The sequence below is a fragment of the Colobus angolensis genome, unplaced genomic scaffold (genome assembly GCF_000951035.1).
Source record: "Colobus angolensis palliatus isolate OR3802 unplaced genomic scaffold, Cang.pa_1.0 Scaffold2, whole genome shotgun sequence".
Lineage (NCBI taxonomy): Eukaryota > Metazoa > Chordata > Mammalia > Primates > Cercopithecidae > Colobus > Colobus angolensis.
Window position 1 is genome coordinate 362,258 of NW_012115154.1, and position 18,124 is coordinate 380,381.

Genomic DNA, 18,124 nt, shown 5'->3' on the forward strand with positions numbered 1-18,124 from the left:
ATAGATAAACACACACAAGTATATGCATACACAAATGTAGTTATATATGATGCTCATGAACTTTTTTGCGTGTCTATGTCTTAGCGTCTCATTCTTAAATAGGAATACAAGTTCTTATGGGCAACAATTTTCCTTTGTACTTCTTCTGTATCATCTTTAGTTCAAAGCAGGATGCATCCTCTGTAGGAAACCCCTTAATACATTCCTGTTGGCAGTCAGGTTATCCCAGCAGTGGGGAAAGGCTTGTATTGATCCCTCCATCCATGCTCCCTCTCTCTGAAGCCCACTCATGGCATGTATTGTGAGATGGCCAAGCCACCAAGCAAACCGTACAACCCACTTGAAAAAAGACCCCCTCGCTGCTGAGTTAATTAGTTGGCTGGCTGCACACACCGGGGTTGGACATGGATATTTCAAAGCATCTTCACCCTCAGACTTAAATGCTACCTAAAGCATTCCCTGGGATTCTATTTTTCAAAATTTATTTTTTCCAATACAAAAGTAATAAATGCTCATTAAAGAAAATTAAGGAAAAAATTAAATAAATAAAAAATAAATAAACCACACCTCGTCCCATTTTCCAAGCACAACTACTGTTAGCATTTTGGTGGTTCTCTTTCCAGTTTTTATTTTATTCATTGTATCATGCTTTCTAATTGTCTCATGCTTTTCCATTGAATGTTATCACACAAGAATCAGTTACAAGATTGGCCTTTATAAAGTAAGTTTTCAATGACTACATAAGTATACCAAATCTACCTAACCATTCCCCTCTAAATGAGTATATATATCGATTCCAATTTTTGATAGGCTAAATAAATCCTGAAATGTGTATCTTGGTGATTATTACTCTTAAATTAGAATTGATTCTTAAAAAAATTGTCACTAGTTCAAAGGATTCGACTACTTTCAAGTCTTCCTAAATATTTACACATTGTTTTGCAGGGGTGTTGGACCAGTGAGAATTCCCAACAGCCATGTTTCAATGCACACAGAGCCAGTTTCACGTGGAACTCCTGGGACTCGTTTCTGAACAACTGTTTATAATGCTTTTCAACTCTTTCAAAGTCCCTGTTTTACCCATCCCTATGCAGGTGCACATGGCCTGTTACAAACCTCTGCCTCCAGAATACTCACAGTCAGACACAGAGGGGATGCCTGCTCTCACTAAATCTCCAGCTTTGGGACTCACTTCTGGAGCAAGCACACAGATGAAGGTTCTCAAGAGCCCTCCTGATTCATTCCCTCCCATAGGCCAGGAACCTGTGGCACACCCTAAAGAGAATTATACTGTTGTGCATCCTCCAGGAACTACACAAAGTTTAGTGTGATGGTTGTCAGCAACAGAACAAATCTACAGCACTTTCACTTGTTTTCAGGTAACCAGATTAGTACCAGTCTCTAATTTTACATCTTGCCTTCCTACACTCTTGACTACACTTTATTTCCCAGCAAGCTAGTAGAAATGATGGGAGCACATGACACCAAGTGTTCCCACTCCCTTCGCCACTCACCTCCTCCTCCCCACTGGCTTTATGGGAGAATTACGGAATCGTGCTGGACAGTGGCCATGCAGGAGACACTGCTCATGCTTGGTTGTAACCATAGTCTTAAGGAAAGGAGACTGAACAACACCAATTAACTTTTTTGGGGTGCTCTCCTAAACCAGATGCCAACAGAGCTTTTGCACATGTGACCAGCTCAGCAGGCACTGCTGGCTTCCTTTTCTCTTTCCTGCAGAGGCTGGGATGGTTCTGAGAACTGAGTTAATTACATGATGCTGCAGTAAGGTGGGCTCCATCCTCTCTGCCCTGTGTATGCACACACACCTTTAAACACAGATGAGCATACACACACACACACACACACACACACATACACACACACACACAGTGGCCAGGTGACTTGGCTGCAGAAGTGGGCAAATGAGCATGAGGTTATCCTATCATATATCAGGAAAGAAATAGACCAGGTCCAAGAGATAACTATATTCCAATGGGAGAATCAGTTAGTTTCACTGACATTTACAAGTGATAACACCACAAGAGTCAAACATGCCTACACTCCATTGTCCAAGAGTACCCATGGGATGCTTGGGGCAGAGAAAAGAGACCAGCTACCTAGCCAAGCTAAGCAGAGACACATTCTCCAAAGCCTTTTTTCCCTAAGGACCTGGGGTGGCAGAACGTGAGCTATGATGTATGGCTGGGGTCACAGGGAGGTAGATGTGTCTCATCTGTTTCCATTTTTCAATATCCAAGGCTGACAACACACTAAACAAGCCTACACAGCTCTGAAGTTTTTCTCAGTTTGATGAACAGCTGGAGAACAGGACTTCCAGAGTCACTGCTACTCTGTGGGATCGGGGTCCCGTCTGTAGCTTGAGGGTAGGGCAGAGGCTGGTACCAGGCATCTGGACAAGATGAAACCTTAGCAGACTTAGACCATGATGCACACGATGTGCCCACAAGGCCCCTTATTCCCCTTCTTTCCATTTACAGCAAATATGTATTACAGCACTGTAATACATATTTACTGAAATACAGTGCTGAAATACAGTAAATATGTATTACAAAATGATTACAAAATGTATTAAGAGCCTCAGTGGCTATGGAGCAGAACTAACGAGGCCACAGTTGGAGTCCAAATCCTGGGTCAACCAAACAACTTTACTTCTGTTCCCTGGCCATGGATGTTACACCCGGCCCCAGGCACCCGGCTCAGCAAGCTGTATGGTGGCACGTGTCTTAGACAGTAAGGGAAATGATCAGGACAGGATGCCTCGCCTATATACTTGAAAGAACAACCTTGAAGCCCCACCTTACCAAGTATCACTTTTTATCCAAAGGTCAGCATGCATGCGCATGTGTGCGCACACACACACACACACATTCTCAGTGACAAGCCCTCCTATGGCCAACCTTGCCCCTCACTAATAATTTGCACAAATTAAAAGATAAAGCAGCTTAGGGTCATTCAATAAATCATAAGCACAAATCAAAATCTATCCACTCAATTAAATCTGAACCTAGCTGAAATCACATTGTTTTTGAACACTGAAGTGACTGATTTCCAAAGGATGGAAGACGATCATTCAACACATGGTTATTCAATATCAGCCCCTTTTCTCTGTGATTGTTAAACTTAATTAGTATTTAGTAAAGATGGCATGATGTTCCACAGAGCAGCGATCTTTGAGGGATTACCTCCAGCTCAGAAGGGCGGAATATAAAACCAATCAGTCCATTGATAGAGGGGCCCCATGAGCTGCCCAGCATCAAAACAAGCTGGGAAGAAAAGGAGTGAGTTTGAAAGGAATCCTGCCAGCCCTGCATCCCCAGGGTCATCCCCACCAGTCCTGGCCCACAGTGGTCCAAGAACAACAAAGACAGCTTCTGCAGGGAGAACACCGGGCTGTGTTTGCGTCTCTGACCACTCCCCCAGAAGTCTGGATCCTGCCAAATGACCGCTGGTCAAACACGGGCGGGCTCCAGCTGGTCTCATTCCTGTTATGACTGCACTTGGGTTCATTAACACCCAGCCCTCCCCTGTGGGCATACAAGGCAGGAAGCCTTCTCACTGGCTTGTTTTGCAGCCTGGCTTTTTCTTTCTCAGAAGTGGGGCAGGTGACACTACATTAGAGTAAAATCCTGCTTAGTGGGAAAGGGAGCAGGCTGCCCAGGCTTGGGGTGGACACCTCTGGGGCCACAGGCTCAGAGGCTCTCTGGCTGCCTCTCTTTTTGGTCTGCCTTTCCTAGCATATCCCCTTGGTACGTTAAACCGTAGTCTGAAATACCCAGGATTCTGTTGTGGAAAGAAAACATGGAGCCTGGAAAACAGGTGGGATGAGGATATTCTAGGCACCTGACTTGAGAGCCTCAGCAGGGATCATGTTCCCCAGGGTTGCCCCCAAAGACAGGACACTTGTGTGCACAAGCTGCAGAGCACCAGAGAATCTCAGGGACTGCAAAGCACATCACATGTCACATAGGCCAGGGCTTCTCAAACTGTTTTGAAGGGCCATTCTGTAAAATTTCCCAACTATTGTAGATAGATACTTTTGTCAAATACTAGAAGAACAAATTACTAGAGAGTGAAACTTAAAGCTGCAAAATACAAATGCATTGACTAAGCACTGGGATGTTGCATCAATATCAAATTGCTATATAGATTTCTAAATGCTCATTCTCAATGTCTGTACCTATCTCAGCACAGACCACTAACAACTTGTTCACAGAGTATATTCTGAATTGCACTGATCTAGATCCTTGCCACTCAATGTGTGGTTCAAGGACCAAGATCATCATTACCTGCGAACTTGCAAGAAATGCAGAATCTCAGGTCCCACCTCAAACCTATTGAATAAGAATCTGCCTTTGCATAAAATTCCCAGGCAATTTGTGTGCATGTGAAAGTTTGAGATGTGCTAGAATAGACCAGGCTTCTGAGCTAATAGATTATGTTTTCTTCTCATCCAACCTTCACAACGTCTTTGATAGAGGAGATACTCAACGTTGAAGTGCCTTAACTAAGTTGGAGAGAAGAGGGGGTGTAAAAATTGGCAGGGTCTGCAGGCTGAAATGTTTTATGGGAATGAGTAATGGGCAAGAATGAAGAAGAAAAGCTGAGAAAACTGGATAGCTTATCTGTCGCCAGGTAACTCTGTGGTTCAGAAGCTACCAGAGAATGACGGCACTCACTTGCCAGATCCAAAGGGAGCTCAGGAGAGTGAGCACAAAGGGCGAGAGACATTTATGAATCCAATATTCAGAAATGGGCATTGTACCAGGATGAAGCAGAGAGCCCAAGGTCAGGGTGCTGGAGGGGACAACTTGATTCTGTAATAGAGATCGTGGCCCAAGCAGAGATAGCAGGATGTTTATTTAGATCTTGTCTGCTTAGCTGGTTGACTGGCTGCAAGTTTGATTATCATTCACCAGGGCTTTATGCCCTCAGCCGGAACTATGCTCCTAATCTGCTTGGCCAATAAGGGCTCTCTGTACCCTGCTCTGTCTCCAGCATAGAGCCAGAGAGGCTGGAAGCTCCCCAGGGTCTCTTTCTGCTTCTCCTTCCTGCGGCGTGTCTCTGCTTCTGTACGGGACTGCAGACCCGCTTCAATCAATTCCCACCGACCAGCAGCCCAGATTTTAATTAAAACATTCAACCTGCACACAAGTTAGGAGAGAAGTCACAGCCCCCTCAGTACAGTTGAAAGGAAATCACAAGGAATATGTACAGATTCGTAAGAGACTTCTATCTCAGGGTGCAGGTGGGGGCCCTGGTTCCCTACACTCTCCTACACCTGTCCTCCCTATTCCTGTCCCACCTGCACTGTGACCGTCACTTCAGTCTGACTTCCATAGGAGTTCTCTCCCCTTCCACCCAAAATCACCAATACACAGAGCTGGGGAGACCCTGGAAACTGAGGACCCCCATGGTTAAGTGTCTCGTCCAGAGTCACCCAGCCAGATTGTGTCCCTGCCTGAGATTAACACAAGAAAATGAATATGTAAGTCAATCATTCATATTAGTCCCAGTCACCAGATATTCCACCACAGTGATAATTTTGTACTCATTATTATATTGTAATAGTCTACCCTAACTAACAATTTTGGTTCAGAAAAAAAAGCTCCTTATTAATGTCTTTTCTGTGGTCCTGACCATGTATTTTTACCGATCCAACTAAGGGGTTCCAGCTGTTCAACATTTTGGAGAATAAGTACATATGAAGAGTTTCACCCAATTACTTCTCCCAGGGGTCCTAAGAGGCGTTGGGACGACATTGGCTTCAAGGGTGGATAAGACAGAAACTGTCTCAACATTCGGGTTGTAGAATTCAGGGTGGGATTATACTTGAAGTATAATAAATAAAAAATAATAACAATAAAAAAGAAAAGGCCCCCACTGAAAACACAGCCATCATTAACTTCTCTCTCTGGCAAAGTAAGCCCCAGGATGTGCCACAGCATGGCCCCTGCTTCTCTGCCCCATGAGTCCCAGCCCCCTTCTGCCCACCAACCATCCTCCTCAGTGTTTCCTGAGACATGCCCAGCCACACCCTGCCTTTCAGCAGTTACTCACACTCCTTGAAAGTCCCAAGGAGCTTGTACTTCCTCACATTGGTCGGGCACAAGCTGGGCTAAGGCTTTTCCTTTCTCCTTTTGTGCTTTTAATGTTGAAAAATGATGTCTGTAATAAGACAGGAAATTCTTTGCTGGTGACTCAAAAGCTGGTAAGCACAGAAGGCAGTGGAGGGGAAGGAACGCAGAGAGCAAACTCTAGTTATTTCTCCCTGTACCACAGCACCATAGTCTTAGGGAGTTTCCCTTTTACCCCATCCTTTTCCTTTTGAGCAAAGCAAAGGGATGATGGAATCTAGTTTCTGCTTAGCCTCAATGCCAGTTAGCATTATTGGAAAGGAGATTCTGTGCCCAGCCAGGAGGATGGAAGAGTACCAGTGGCTGGCAGGAGCAGGCATGTGCATGTGTGTGCATGCGTGTGTGTGTGTGTGGTCACGCTGCAAGGTGGCATCAGGTAGGTGACATGAGAAATGCAACACCTAGCATCAGGCTCAGGGCAGGAGAACTGGGGCTAGGGGAACCCACTTCCCTTCCCTTACTTGATCTCCCCCATAGTGACTGGCAAAGCATGTTGAAGAAGAAGTAGAACCTCCTTGCATTTGTCTTCTGTTACTAGGGACAGCTTGTGCTGATAGGTTCCAATTTCTTCTCTGGTTCACCCATGTAAACTAATGGGCAACCTCAAGGGATAATGCGGGATCCTGGGGCTAGCAAAAGTAAAGCACCCTTATAACCCTTTAGCCTGAGGGAACAAGGAATGGGGACGGTTATTGGAAGCTGAAAGGAGAATCGCGTAGGGCAGATCACTTTGAGAAGTGATCTTAGGTAGAGGATACAGCCAATCCCAGGCTACCCAGCAGTGGTGGACAGTGGGTGGGAGCGGAGTGCTAAAGGTGGGGAACTAGGATGAATTAATCTCCAACCTCTATCCTTTCCACCCCACTAGTCTCCTGCTGGGGTCCTCACTGTCCAGGTCATCCAGTAGTCAGAGGCCAGGAAGGTCACTGAGGCAGACTCCACAGTCTTTGGAGGGCACAAGGCTCTGGAGCATCAATAAAAGATTCCTGGAATGGCCGGGCCTGGTGGCTCATGCTTGTAATCCCAGCACTTTGGGAGGCGGAGATGGGTGATCACCTGAGGTCAGGAGTTCAGGACCAGCCTGGCCAACATCGTGAAACCCCATCTCTACTAAAAATATGAAACATTAGCCAGGCACGGTGGCAGGTGCCTGTAATCCCAGCTACTCGGGAGGCTGAGGCATGAGAATCACTCGACCGTGGGAGGCAGAGGTTGCAGTGAGCCAAGATCATACCATTGCATTCCAGCCTGGACAACAAAAGTGAAACTCGGTCTCAAAAAAAAAGATTCCTGGAAGAAGCACACATTAGTGTGCGTGGGAATTACTCATTGATATTTCTGTCCTCCTAGAACGTAATTTCCTGGAGGGCAGCATCCATGTGCCAAGGACATCATGGCCACTTGAAAAATATTTATTACACTAATAAGTGTATGTATGAAGAAATGGAGGAACGGAAGGGTATCACGGAGGCAACAAAGTTAACTAGCCTTCATGCAGTCTGTAAATGTGCACCTGCTATCAGGAGGTCCTGGCCTGTCTTTCAGACGCTCTCTGAAAAGTGCAGACATTGTTTCTCCCAATCTGTCCTCACAATCTTTCCAGGGCTGCCACTTCCTGAGTGTCCCAGGTCTCCTGGGTTCACAGTCATGATACTCCAAGCTGGCAAGAGGCTCACCCCTGGCGGGTGATGCTCCAGGCAGGTAGCCAGGTGCCCCAGAGGCTCTGGCAGTTGCTGTCTGGCCTCAGTGCTCTTCTGCAGCTAGGTACAGTGCAGAGCTGAGCATCGCGCATTGCTGTGTGCCCTGCTTGGCAGTTGCTGTGGCAACAGCCAGGCTTCAGCCTCTCCTAGGCTGTCCTGAGGAGAAGGGGCCGCTGTTAGAGGCTACAGCAATCCTGTGAGGCACAGTCATCCTGGTCATTGTGCAGGTCCAGGCATCTCAAACCAGTGAGTGGACACAGACACTGGAGTCCTGTTGAACCCCAGGCTGGCCAGGAGACAAAACAGGCGTGATCATTCACAAAACCCAGCAGCCCTAGAAGATGCCGCCTCCCTGTGTCCATCTGAGCACCCAGGCCCCACAGCAGAGGATCTCCTCCAGTTGGCATGAAGGCGCTTCACAGCTTCCTCTGTATCCATGCCCTACCCCATCCCACCTTACCCCATGCCCCAGCCAAATAAAACTAGTACAGTTCCCCATACCAGTTGTCAGTTTCCTCCTCCGAATTTTCTCATGCTGTTCCTCATCCATCCTCCAAGGCCTAGCTCATGCTCACCTTCTCTATCAGCGCCACTGACCCCAACACCCCCACCACCACCACTGACCCCAGCCCCACCCACCCAAGAAGATTCTCCCACTCCCCATTCTGGGTTCCTACAGCGGGTGATAAATCCCACTCCCCTGCCAGACTGTGTCTCTCATCTGATTATCAGCCCAGCACCTAAGGCAGTGAATGGGCTTTACCCCAAGAACCCATGATGCAGAGAGGGTGCATTGGCTTTAACCTGGGTGTCCAACTAAGGAGTCAAGAGCAAACAGCCCCACATGTGAACCTGGATTTGGGCATGGCTGATTATCATGGGAGCACCCTCCCTCCCAACAAGCTCATCACTCAAGTCCTGATTTTGTTACCTACACATTCATTCATTCATTCATTCATTCAGCTGAGAAATATTTAGTGAGCATAACACTACACAACACTGTGCTAAGCACTGAGAATACAGAATGCAGCAAGACATAGTCCCTGTTCTCTCGAAGCTCCTAGGCTAGGAGGAGAGGCAGAAGAGTAAGCAGACATGGCAAGGGAAGTGGAGAGGAGGGTGGGAATCCAAAGAAGAGGCCCCTGACTCCATGTAAGAGAGAAATTGGACATTTAAAGGCTTGAAGTTCAGCCTGGATGAAACTGGCAGAGCGGGGCAGCACCAGGACACTGAGCCATCTTCAGAGCATGGCAGCAGAGCCCAGGCTTGACTCAGAAGTGGGGCCGTGTAACAATCCAGGCTCTTCTGCCAACTTACGACAAGACCTATTAAAGATTCCAGGCACAGTGGTATTGAGACGCAGACCACTAATTTGCACCCCACCCTCTTTTTTTTTTTTTTTCCATGTTAACTGGCATCTCTGCCTGACCTTCCCCAATCCTCTGACAATCTCGGAGTCTTCCTGGCTAGCCGCCATCCAGATTTCTTTTTTTTTCTCCAAGCCCTGGCCAAGACCCAGGACACATGGGAGAGGGGGAAGGGAACAGTTTGTGCTCATGCAAAGCTTGCTCTTGCATTCAGCCCCTGGGCCGGGATGGGGCCGAGTTTCCTCTGAAGCAGTGCCCAGCCAGTAGGGCTGCCTCTGTCCTACCCCCTCGAGACATCCAAGCCGATTTGGTGCAGATGGCACCAGCAGATGCCAGTCCCTAGGAGGGTCCCTCCTCCCTAGCTAATGAGGGGAGCAGGTGAAGGGACCAGAGAATGTGATCAGGAGTGAGAAGTGAAACAAACACTAGATTGAGTTAGGAACCTGGGTTCTAGTCCCAGCTCTGCCACAAATAGGCTGTATGACTTTGGGCAAGTCACTTCACCTCTCTGACCCTGGGTGTCCCTGTTGTCTGAGTCTGATTCTAGCTCTCAGAAGTACAAATACTGCTTTGAAAGAAAAGAAAACTGGGTTTTCACTTCTACTCTGCTGTTAACCTGCTGTGTGATGTTGGGTAAACTCCTTCACCTCTCTGTGCTAAGATTAGCCATCTTTTAGAAGTCACATTGCACGCAACATGAAATTAAAACCAAGTTAGTGTGAGTCCAGGGGCATGAATGAACCCAGGAAGAAATCATGAGAATCTATGAAGAACTTTTCCCCACTTTTTCCCGCTACCCCTGCCCTGGGATTCTAGTCATGAGGAAGCTGCTGGTCCACCCACCGTGTGTGCAGTCCTGCTCTGAGCTCCTGCCGTTCTTCCCCTACTTAAAATATCCCTCTGCTTTGCCAGAATTCTCTGAGGCCATCTGTGGCTCTGATCCACCAGTCAGGTGAGCTCTGGGACCAGCCCTGGGGATTCTCAGCCTTCAGGGATCCTGGGCCTCATCACGTGCAGATGTAGTTCTGCCTTTCTGGGGCAGGTGTGGCTGCACACTCCAGCAAAAGTGAAGCTGCATCTCTCTGCAGTCTTCCAGCAAACGGGTAGCCACCACAGCTGCTGATAAACAGCTAGGAGAGCTATTGACCAAATAACCCACTCTTCACTCCTGGAAATAATGGGGAAAACACTCAATTAAGCATTCAGGTGTAGGTTTAGACTTGAGTGGAAGTCACAGCCTGCCCTCCAGGCTCCTAGAAATCATGGGTTTGTGGCTGTTGCAGGATAACAGGACCATGAGTTTTATGGGGGCTAGTTGGCATGGCTGAGGACAAGGGGCTGGCTGGTGGCCTTTCAGGCAGAAAGGAAGATGAGGAGTGGGGACAAGATGAATAAGCACTTTCTTTAGAGTCTGAGGTGCTGTAAGAGGAAGAAATCAATGGAAACCTTGGGAGGGACCCCAGAGAGAGTCCTGCTGAGAGGGGGTGTCAGCCCGATAAATTTGATGATGTAGCACTGAGTGGGGGGCACAAAGTCCTATTTGAAGTATCGCAGGGAGGCTGGCACGTACATCCCACCTGTGCATCTCATGTCTGGCTATGTGGCCCCTGACATGCTGCTGGGCAGAACCAGGGGGAATCTACAGTCAGTTAAACCCTGGCACCCATGCAGGCTGCCTCTGATAAACAGACAGCCTGGAAGCTGGGATCCTCAATTAGCCTCTTATAAAGAGGGGAGAATATTACTTGACTTTCTTTGCCTCCCAGAAAAAGTAAGAAGCCCAGATGCAAATGTAATCCATAACCACTCACTCTAGAAAGAATGACCAGGGCCTCCATGGCTGAGAAACAAATGACGAAGCCAGTTAGCAGCCTGATTCCAAATGAGTGTTTCTCCCGTTATACCTCTGCCTGTACACATGTTCAAGACACAGAAAGCTTTCATTGTTTGGTGGTGTTTTGTTTTCTCGCAAATTGTGGGCAACTGGTATCCCAAGAGCTGCTATAGTTTGGTGAGCTATAAATTTCGGATCCTTTAAGCCTCACTGGAGATAGACAGTGATGTTGCCTGGGGGGCTTCCTGGGACACACAGCTGAACCAAAGTAGGCTTAGGGTAAATGCACCCTAGAGATGGGGAGCCAGTGATCAAAGTGATCGCATCAAGAGAAAGCCTTCAGCCAGCCCCCTGGGATATCCCCACCATGGATGGGCAGAAAGGACTCTGGGGACTCAGTCCAGATACTGAAGAGTAGATGTCATGCTTCAAAAACTGGGGAGTTCATAAAAGGAATGGGGAGACCTGCGGGTTCCCTAGGTATCTATGGAAGTTTCTGGAAGAGACCAATAGCCAACACGTATGTAGCACTCATATATATTAACTCTAATTTTCACAACAGCACTGTAAGATAAACACGTCACTTTCTTTGCCTCCCAGAAAAAGCAAGAAGCCCAGATGCAAGTGCAATCCATAACCACTTGCTCTAGAAGGAATGACCAGCGTCCCCACGGCCGGGAAACAAATGATGAAGCCAGTTAGCAGCCTGATTCCAAATAAGGTGCTTTATTTACCACATCCTATTTTTATCCACACTTGATAGATAAGGAAGCTAAGTCACAGAGAGGTTAAGTAGCATGCCTAAGGTCAAACAATTGATTAGTGGCAGGGGCGGACTTTGGTTTGGGGGTTTTTTATTTCTTTTTTTTTTTTTGAGATGGAGTCACCCCTGTCACCCAGGATGGAGTGCAGTGGCACAATCTCAGCTTGCTACAACATCTGCCTCCCAAGTTCAAGCAATTCTCATGCCCCAGCCTCCCAAGTAGCTGGAATTCCAGGTGTGTGCAACCATGGCCAGCTAATTTTTTGTATTTTTGGTAGAGGACGGGGTTTCACCATGAGATGGGGCTGGTTTCAAACTCCTGGCCTCAAGTGATCCATTCGCCTCAGTCTCCCAGTGTGCTGGGATTACAGGTGTGAGCCACCGCACCTGGCCAGCAGGGCCAGACTTTGAACCTGAGGAGGCTTCTCCCAAAGCCTGTGCACTCTTAACCACGGTGCAACGCAGCCTCTCCAGAGTAAAGCAGGATGCTGGCTTCTTTAGGAAAAGACCCTGCCTTGGTGTGGGAACCAGAGCCTCCGGGGGCGACCCTGCCCCACACCTGCCTGGGGCCTAGGGAAATCCTGCCCCAAGATCCAGACATAGACAGCTGCCACTCTGACAGCTGGCCCAGGGATGGGGGCTGGGGACATCACACCACCTGCATTCTCTGCAGGGATACCCAGCCATCCGTTTTAGGCTAAAAGTCTTCTCCATATCTCAGTCTTCCCCCAAATTTTACAAATACTAGAAGATAAAAGTACAGGAACCGGCATGAATGAAGTTGGTTTTTAAGAGACAGTGTTTAACATCAAGATCCTTCTGATGTGAGTAATTTGGATTCTGATGCAATTCTGGATTGTTTGTTGAATTATGCATCAGCAGCTTCTGTTGCCGTAAAAAGCACCACCATCACTCGAGCTGATCTGAAACCTGCAGCAATGAAGCCAGTTGGGTGCACAGTTTGGGTACTGAGATGTGTCTTTGATGACAGTGAACCAGCAGAAGGAGAGAAACAGACACAAGGGGAAGTGGAGAGCAGGTAGTAGGAAGAATTAGGGGAACGAGGCGGCATTAGGTGCTTTATTTACCACACACTCATGAGAGTCCCATGCCGGGAGAAAGAAAAGACCCAAAGAGGTGAGTAGACATCAGTTTCCCCCAAATCCATGAAATTCCACAGGACACAGAAAGACAGCAACAGAGAGAACAAGGGATTCATCCTGGCAAAGGATGAAGCAGCTCCTAGACTGTCAAAAGGCCACTGTCTCTACCACCTGAAATACGATGTTCTCCTTCAAGCTCTCGACCTATGCTGGGGGCCTTCCTACTGGGCCAAGGGCAGTCACAGTCATCATTATTAATTATTTTCTCAGTGTTTTATTATCTATTGTGGGCCGATATCCTTATTTAAAAGCAACAACTAAGGACAGTATGCCTATCTGACGAAGGGCACGGGGAGAAAGGTGATATACCTAAAATCACATGACTGCTTAGCGGCCAGAAGGAAACTGGAATTCCAGTCTTCTGACTGCCAGTCGCCTTCTCTTTCATCATCCTGGGCACTGCCATTTCAATATGGAGGCTCCCAGGATCTCTGACAATCCATCAGACCCATTGCTTAGGCTGGGAATGCCAAGTCCCGTGCCTGGAGCAGCAGAAAGCAAAGGCACCAAAGCCCCAGGCTAAGCCACCTAGTCCAAAGTCATGCTCTGCCTCTAGTACGGTGTGTCCCTGAGCAAGTTATGGAACCCTTGGTGCCTCCGTTTCCTTATCTGCCAAAGAGGCCTGGTAATAGTTCTTGCTTCATTGAATGAGATGATCCATTTGACACCTTTAGATCAATGCCAAGCAGATGTAAAGCAGACACTAAATATAATCTGCCATTTTCATTATTGATATTCTCCTGCGAAACTGTTATGACTTCAGAGGACTGATCCCAAAGCCGGCCAGGAAGACCCTGTCGAGTGTTCTGCTCTCCTGAAGAGCCCACGTCCTCACTATCACAGGTTCTATTTGGTGTCCCAACAAGGAACCACATGTCCAAGGCGGCTAAGCCAGGAGGGCCCTGGGTGTGCGGGAGTCAGCTCTGTGGAGACGCCGTCTGTGCCGGGTCTAATGGGAACCCCAGCTCGGCATTTGTCCTTTTCACAAAGCCAGTGAGCCAAAACCACCCTCCGGGGCTGGCCCAGTTTAAGAGCTTGGGCTCTGGGGGACGCAGGGAGGCTCCTCAGCCCAATTATAAATCAATCTAGCAGCACTCACTGAGGCCATTGCCATAAATGGCTCTAAAAGCTCAGCCTCTTTCGGCCCAGTAGGCTCGGGGCTCCAGGATTAACGAGCATCAGCTGCCGGCAGGCTGGTGGGGACAGATGCCGACCTAATGAGCATGGTGGCCCAGCCCTCGCCAACTCGAGGTGGACAGGGCTGATGAGCAGGTGTCATTGTCATGATGCCCCTTTGCCAAGTGTCACTTTGAAAGGCAGAGCTGTTGTCATCAAGTGGCATCTTATTACCCCACCTCAGGACACCCACAGGAGATTCTAAAGGCTGTCCACAAAGATGGCCTTTGTGGCTGCCACATCCACTCCTCGGCTGGCCCTGGCACCAGGTTTTTCTCAAGGCCTCTCAACAGCAGGGCTGTTAGGAAGGGTCTTAGAATCCTGGGCATCCCCTCCCACCCCATGCCATCTGATTGGTGCTGCATTTAAGTACAGAGGTCCCTGCTAGAATTTCCCTCAGTCATGTCTCTGTTACACCCACGGGCTTCAAGTTTGCCTGGAGTATTTACACACGGTTTTGCAGATTCCAACGGATTCAAACGGGCGCAAGTGCTCAGCATCACACTGGTCACCAAAGGGACACAACCCAGTCCCCACAAGACTTATCAGCTTGCATGTCAGTCAAAGACACAGGCCTTAGAGGGACTGATCATAAGCATAAAACATAGCAACAACAAAAATAGTCCTGATCACTTCTTGAGCATTTATTTTGTGGCAGGCACTGTTCTACACTCTTTATATGTGCTGGCTTATTTAGTAAATGTGAATGAAAGACTCTGAATAATAAGAGTCACATTATATTAAGGCAGTCAATGCAGGTGAAGCAAAAAAACGAAAGATCACTTTGGCTGACTGGAGAGATCAAGAGAGGCTTCACGGGGGAGGCGGGACCACGCTGGTCCTAGTGGGGTCTGGGAGGAGTGTTCCAGAAGCAGAAACAGGCACACCCAGGCAGGGCTGCAGTGAATTTGCTGAAGGTCACACGTCTGTGTTTTGGAGGGCAGAGCTGCAGGGCCACAGGTATATTCATTGTAGTGGGCTCTGGCATCTGAAAATGTTGTTAGAACGAAATTTCAAAATCAGGTTTTATTCCTGATGAAAGTGGACTGCTCTTAACTGGGGCTTCACTGCTTCTTTTCCATTTCTGTTTGGAGTGTGATTTTTTTAAGGTGAAATTTACACACAGTGAAATGTGCAGATCTTCAGTGCACACTTTGATGAGTTTTTGACAAATGCCTTCACCTGTGTAACTAACAATCCAACCGAGATCTAGAATACTTTCATGGGCATGAAAGGGGAGGAATGTGACCTTTGTGATCAGATTGTCCCATACCTACATCTTCTGGGCATTCGTAAATTGGAATAAATAAAAATAATCAACTTCCTCCCTTGCCCCACCCAGTTCACCTCCTACCCCAGGAGAAAAAATAAAATAAAATTCATCCACATCTAAACAGACAAATGCCTAGTCTGTCTTTGTGTTTATTAGCTTTGTGCCCCAAAACCAAGCTTCATACCAGGCACAGAGTGAGTGATCCATACGTGTTTCTTAAAAAAAAGGAAGGAATTAACATCCTCAGATTAAAGTCTCCCAGGAAATAAAGGACTCCACTTTCTCTAAGTTCCCATGTGATACTGACAATTATGATGCTTTTCTGTCCCCTCTCTTGAGGTTAGGAAGGAGTCCCTAGGAGGATGCAGAAGAGTATCCTTCTGTCCTGCGACCCACCTGTCACCCAGGCTCTTGTGTTCTCTACAGCCAGTCCATCTCAGGCCTCAAATTCCATACATTTCACAAAATCAAGCAGGTAGCTTAAGGTCCTTGTCTCTCCTCCCCACTATTCAGCAGACAAAATCTGAGACATAATGTACCCCAGCCTCAGACATGCTCACCCTTCCTTCCCAGGCCCTGTGTGAATGGGCCAGGCCACTCCTTGATGGTTGTCAGGCAAAATGCATGAGAACACTCCCGGGAAAAAGAGAAGCCTCCAGGGGTACCATCCATATGCATGCCATGCATTTCCTTCCTAGCCTCACCAGGATTTTGGGTGTGGTGAAAGAGACTCCCCAAACCTTTCATCCTGCAAGTCCCTAGATGTCCTCCTCGGGAAAGCTCCCTGTGCACAGCTTGCAGGAGACTGCAGGCTTATAAACAGCATAAGCCAGCATTCCAATCAGATTATTTCTCACTTGCAATATTGCACAAAGAGAAAAAAATAATGCTGAACATTCTGTTCATGGAAGAAAAAATAGCAGGAGAAAACTGTCACATTGTTTGGTCTATTTTCAATTTCATTCCCGAGCCCTGCAAATAGCTATCTGTGCGAGCGGGCCAGAAGAGGACTCCAGCGACCTGACATGCACGATCTCAAATCAGGTCTCCAGGACCTGTGGAAAAGGGAGATACCTTTGGCTGGCACATATCTACACATGTGATAAAATTGCACAGGACTAAATACACACCCACCAATGCAAAAACTGGTGAAATCTGAATGGATAAGCTTGGTGGGTTGCACCAGTCAATTTTCCATTTGTGATATTGTACTATAGTTATGCAAAATGTTGCCATGTGGAAGGGAGAACTGAGTGAAGGGTACAGGAATACCTCTGTACAATTTATTGCAATTGCATGCAAATCCAGGATTATCTCAAAAGGCAAAGTTAAAAAAAATGTGCTTCCAGGGTCTGATTTAATGGGACTAGGGTGCAGCCTGAGCATCAGAGTTTTAAAAGCTCCCCAGGTGATTCTAACGTGAAGCCCAGGCTGAGAACCTCTGCTCATGGAGGAAGGTGGGACACACACATGAAATCCAGAAACAGATGTGATATAGTACCAAAGGCTTCATAATACCTGTGGAGTAAATCAGTGAACTGCTGAACAGATGCAAAAGGTTGGAGAAATTCATGTAGGATGAGGGAAGGCTTCATGATGAAGTGGGATTTAACCAGGATGGGGCAGAATTGGAGAATTCAAGGAAGGGAAAGTGCCCTCTAAGCCAATAAAGAAGGGCTCAGAGATGGTGTGGCCATGCTGGGGAGGAGGGGAAGAACTGAACTTGGGGACAGCTGAGGAGTGAAGATGGATAAAACTTCTCATAATAAGCTGGCTGTATCCCTCTGCTTAGAAGAGTGGATCTTTTCAAACACCTGAACCAGCTCTAAGTCCCTGCAAATTACCAACAGCAATTTTCAGCAAAAAGCCAATTCCCCAGAAGGCACTTAGCATCTCTCAGAGAAGCAAAAGAGGGAGATGCTGGAGAGGCTTCAGAATACAGTCTTGATGGGTATAAAAGTAAGCAGTCCTTTTCATGGTTCATGTCACTTTGCCTGACTGCACTTCAACTAGCCTTAGATCCCCTAGTCGAGAACACAGCCAGGTGCTAGAAAATACCAGAAATGACCTGGGAAACAGTAAAATAGAAATCTCAAGCCTACATACCAAAGCAAATGCACTTGACTTAGCAGGTCCCTGGAGTAATCATGCAACACCTACCTCTTTATTCTTATTTTATACACAAGTCTAATAAGCTTGAGTATCTGTTTCCAAGCCCATAGCAAATTAAAAAGAACAAATTAAATGGCAGCAGGAGAGCTGCATCAGACAGGATCAGTGACAACAGTGAGAAGTGACAGGTGACAGACATCCTGACGGTAGACGGGGAGACAGAAAGCTATAAAAAGTAACTTGGGGCACTCACCTAACACGAGGAAGCCACCCTCACAAGGCAGAGGGGCTCCATTGTAAAGGTGGAGAAAGGGCTTTCAGATACTCAAGTCCAAGTTCTAAATGCCTTGGAGAACATCTCTTTACTTTTTCCTGTTATTAGTTAATCCAACATATACACAGTGGAGAGGGGCAGTGTGCTACTGCAGGCTGCCACTGTGGAAGGGGCGGCTGGCTAATCATCTTATTGCAGGAAATACTCTCTGCCAAAAACACAGCTCCCCTCTCAAAGCCTGCTTTCTCACTTTGTAGCACTGGCCACTGCCATCACAGGGTATGCAGAGCAAAGGGCAGGCTCC

The 18,124-nt window shown here is 47.4% G+C and overlaps 1 protein-coding gene across 3 annotated transcripts in view; it reads right to left on the reverse strand.

Moving 5' to 3' along the window:
- Positions 1–18,124, reverse strand: part of PLXNA4 (plexin A4) — a 516,386-nt gene that overhangs the window by 260,228 nt on the left and 238,034 nt on the right. Inside the window, exon 4 of one of the 3 annotated variants that reach the window (XM_011941211.1) lies at positions 609–2,413. The exons of the other annotated variants lie outside the window; for them this stretch is intronic. Within the exon in view, the coding sequence (XP_011796601.1) occupies positions 2,306–2,413 (108 nt within the window). The 3' untranslated portion in view covers positions 609–2,305. Of the gene's footprint in view, positions 1–608; positions 2,414–18,124 lie in introns of those variants that run through there. 3 annotated transcript variants of the gene reach the window in all.